Here is a 4,481-nt window from a genome sequence, read left to right on the forward strand (position 1 = left end):
GACTGGATTTGAACCATGGAGATATTTATTAAGAGCGTGTTTAATGCTGACTGAAGACAAAGTTAAGGGTTGTGACTTATACTTAAATCCCCCTCTCACAGAAGTCACACAGGTAGAAAAGAGCATATTAATACACCACATGGAATAAAAAGAATTCCACTTAAATAGTCATTAGCTGGCTCTACAAATATGCAGAGGAAAGATATGGAGAGAAAGTAAAAACTATATAGAGGACATTTTACAGTGAATTTCTAACGTTCAGTGAAACTATGGAATGAGCTACCTCCACCGGTCAAAATGGCCCCCACCCTCCAAACATTTTAAACCCGTCTGGAAACTTACTTTTATTCCCTGTTTTTTAATCCATCTTGAGAGTTGTGTGGTCTTCTGTTGTTGCCTTTCAATTGTTCTTGAAATATTTGTTTGTGTGTTTCTTATGTTTCTATTGTTTTTATATGTGTGTTATGTTTGATTCCTTGTGCAACACTTTGTTTTTTTTAAATGTGCTATATATATAAAAAATGGATTAGATTGGATTGTATCTTCTTAAAATCAAAAGGAATAATCATGAGCAGCACACAAAATCGACCCAGCACTCTCTAAGAACATGCACAAGACTAGGATCCATACGATTAGCCCAAACATTTTCCACACTCACACACATTAAAGTGTCTTGAAGACGGGATGACATGGACCTAAGGAGGTCATCCAGGTGGTGGAGTGCACAATGACAATAAACTGGACTGGGCCATCAAAATTTTAAACTCCTCAACAAACAGACAGTCTCTTACAGACCATGTTGTGCAATATTCTCTACTCTCTGTCCAATACTGCATTTTTAAGACATTCCACCTCAACACTGTCCGTAGGCCTACTCATTATTATTATTACTATTTGTTAGGGCAGGTGTTATGCCGAGTTTTGCATGCCTGCCGAGAATTGCATGCACCTCCAAATACTGCTTTTAAACGCTGTAATATCCTTCGTGGGGTTCATCAATTGTGATAAATGATTCGAAGTATATATTTTTTCAACATTTAGAGTCATTAATATTTTATTACACTTAGTAGAAGTAGCATTCATTGAGATTCAGCTAAAAGAGAATGCAATTCTCGGCAGGCCGGCAGAATTCAGCACAACACCTGTGGCCCAAATGACATGAGTGAGAGAGAATCCAATGGGGGAGAGATAACGGAGGGCATGACTGTCTGTGTGTGTGTGTGTGTGTGTGTGTGTGTGTGTGTGTGTGTGTGTGTGTGTGTGAGAGAGAGAGAGAGAGAGAGAGAGAGAGAGAGAGAGAGAGAGAGCTCGCCCCCTTTCTTTATTCTCATAGTGTCTGGAGTTAGATAAAAGAGGAATATTTATGGCGGGGTTGAAGGGATCTGATATTGAGCCGGGGACAAGTGATGCACAGTAGAAGACTTGGTAGACCAGACTCTGTTATTTGTTCAGCTGTGTTGTCCTTGTTCTGAAATGTTATGTTACACATTTCTGTCTCTCTTTATCAAAAACCAAAACAAACTCAGAAGGAAAGCTGCTTTGTGGGCGGAGTCAAACGTTTGACTGCAGTGAGGGGCTTCAGGACAGATTTGGCACCGCCCAGAGAAACTAAGTAACTCTGTTACGTCCGCAGATAAGAGGTAAATACCGAACGCAGCCGGCAGACAGCAGACTCGGCGCAGTCATTTGAAGAAGGAAACCCGAATCATGAGTGGAAGAGGCAAGGGAGGAAAAGGACTGGGGAAAGGAGGCGCTAAGCGTCACCGCAAAGTGCTCCGTGATAACATCCAGGGCATCACCAAACCCGCCATCCGTCGTCTGGCCCGCCGCGGTGGAGTCAAGCGGATCTCCGGTCTGATCTACGAGGAGACCCGCGGGGTGCTCAAGGTCTTCCTGGAGAACGTGATCCGCGATGCCGTCACCTACACCGAGCACGCCAAGAGGAAGACCGTCACCGCCATGGACGTGGTGTACGCTCTGAAGAGGCAGGGCCGCACCCTGTACGGCTTCGGAGGCTAAACCTGATCCTGACCCGCTGATCCTCAAACACAAAGGTCCTTTTAAGGGCCACACACTTCATCTAAAGAGTCTATCCTGTCCTTGCATTGCCTAGATGAATACAAAGTATATGTTTAACAGTGTTTCTCTTCTGTCCGGGTGACCTGAAAATACCTGGAGTGAATCTCTGCTGCATTACTTAAACTTTTCTCCTGGCTCCACTTAATGTAAAACACTGAAGCAGATTCCATGTATGTTTAAACTTACCTTTCAACAAAATGCTTGATACCTTACATTAATGTCAGCAATTAAATGACTTGTAGTAAAATGTGATTCCACTTATTTCCTACACCAAGTAATACCCAGGCTGGTATTGCTGATACAATACTTTTTACATATTTTATTTCTAGTTTAATGTGAAATGTAAATAGCTGCAGCAGCTCACTTCAAAGAAGCTCTATCACAGAGCTGTGGAGTGAGCATGACTGACAGGCGGAAAGTATTTCCTATCAACCAAGTATAATTAGACCATCCTGGTGACAGTAAGACACTTATAATAAAACACACTCACTCCAAATGAGTTTAGATATTGATCCTAGAGCAGAAAACGGTATCAGAAATATTGATACTTTAGGATCCATCCACACATCACTACTGCACTTAAGAAAGATGTCAATTTGATCACAAACTTAGGACAGTCTTCAATAGTAAATTATGTGACTTGTAGGGCCGCCTTTCCCATTTCCCCCTAAAATTTCTGGTTTGGTTGTTCAGAAGGTCATATAGCATGCTGTAATGACAGAATACGTACTCATTATGTATAGATTTTTTACCCCCACATAACATTATTCCTTAATATCTAAGGTATTAATAACCCACCATTCTGTCAGGGACATATTTGGACTTAATCAGTGGTCACACAGTGCATTTATTCATTAAGTAGCCTACATTGCTTAAGTCTTTCTTTTTCATGCCACTTTATATTTCTATTCCTCTAGGTTGCATATCAGAGGGGAATGTAGTCAGTAGTTAGAGTTACTTATGAACATGAACATGTGAAGTCCTGAAAGTACATTTTGTTATATTTCAAACTTACACAACAGTACAGCTGAAAGAGCAACTACTTTTCTAATTAAATATACCAAGCATGTCACGTTACCAGCTTCTCAAATGTTAGGATTTGCTGCTTCTCCTTTTAATGACTTCAATTTTTTGGTAAAGTTTAAGATGGAAAGCAAGCATTGTGAAGATGTCGCTCTGGGTAAGTGTGATAGCATTTCTCAGTACTTTCAGAATGTTTACAAACCAAACAATCAATTTATTAACGGAGGACATAACCATCAGATTAATTCAACATGACCGTAATCATTGGTTACAGTCTGAAACAAAATAGTTGAAAATGAGCTCCATCTCAACTACAGCAGTAAAAACCTGCTTTTACATGACTGCATGAGTAATAATAATCTAAGGATGTGATAGTCTAACAGTCAAAGGGGCATTTTACTGCTGTGAGTAGCTATTTTTACTTTTAATACTTTAGGCTTGTTTAAAAAAAAATAATAAAGTAAAGTAATTCTTTATTAAATTTCAAACAATTCAAAGTATAGAGCATGTTTAAAATCATTAATTTTTATAAAAATAGGTGCTGGTGTTGTGCAATGAAATCCCTGTAAATTAATTTATAGTAGGGGCCCTTTCTAGCCCTGCCTCCTGTCTTTTGCCATTTGGTAGGATCGCCCAGCCAGAGAGCGTTCCTGGAGATGGCTGAGGAAACATTTTTTATGAAGGCTAATGTGAAGCGGATTGTTTTCCCATTTTTTCCCTTCTTCTTTAACTTCCCTCAGTTTCTTCTCCCAGTTTATTTCACCACAATCTTTGTTACATATGTTCAGACCCAAAATTTCCTGTTTAATTTGAAGTAAATGTTGCCCCTGTCGCTGTCCTCTTCAGTTTTAGAATGATTTAATTTTGCCCCAGATGCAAGCTCACACAGACTAAAAACATTAATTAAAGTTAATCATTTCACCTTCCTGTCTTCTTTCTTTTCTCAGACTAATGTTAAACGCTTGGTTGTGTGGCGCATGCTCAGTCTCGTTTAAATCTCAGCCAATCCTATACGAGGAACAGCACAGTCTAATTTGCATCAAGCGCATAGAAATGTCCCGCCTCAGTGCAACAGGAATCATTCGTTGAAGCAGTAATCTACTCATACGAAACTCACGATGCCTGATCCCGTGAAAGCGCCGAAGAAGGGCTCAAAGAAAGCCGTTTCTAAGAGCGTCTCCAAGACCGGCAAGAAGAAGAGGAAGACCAGGAAGGAGAGCTACGCCATCTACGTGTACAAGGTCCTGAAGCAGGTCCACCCCGACACCGGCATCTCGTCCAAGGCCATGCTGATCATGAACTCGTTCGTGAGCGACATCTTCGAGCGCATCGCCGGCGAGTCCTCCCGTCTGGCTCACTACAACAAGCGCTCCACCATC

General features: G+C 40.9%; 2 protein-coding genes across 2 annotated transcripts; both read left to right on the forward strand.

Moving 5' to 3' along the window:
* Positions 1-1,672: 1,672 nt before the first annotated feature.
* LOC123984298 (histone H4) lies at positions 1,673-2,136 on the forward strand. Its single transcript, XM_046071116.1, has one exon. The coding sequence runs from the start codon at positions 1,708-1,710 to the stop codon at positions 2,017-2,019; it is 312 nt and encodes a 103-aa protein (XP_045927072.1). The 5' UTR covers positions 1,673-1,707; the 3' UTR covers positions 2,020-2,136.
* Positions 2,137-4,199: 2,063 nt separating this feature from the next.
* LOC123957749 (histone H2B 1/2-like) lies at positions 4,200-4,481 on the forward strand (the record flags this gene model as incomplete). Its single annotated transcript, XM_046030792.1, has 1 exon — positions 4,200-4,481. A coding segment is annotated over exon 1 (261 nt), but the record flags the coding sequence as incomplete, so codon positions are not given.

This window comes from Micropterus dolomieu, linkage group LG02 (genome assembly GCF_021292245.1).
Source record: "Micropterus dolomieu isolate WLL.071019.BEF.003 ecotype Adirondacks linkage group LG02, ASM2129224v1, whole genome shotgun sequence".
NCBI lineage: Eukaryota > Metazoa > Chordata > Actinopteri > Centrarchiformes > Centrarchidae > Micropterus > Micropterus dolomieu.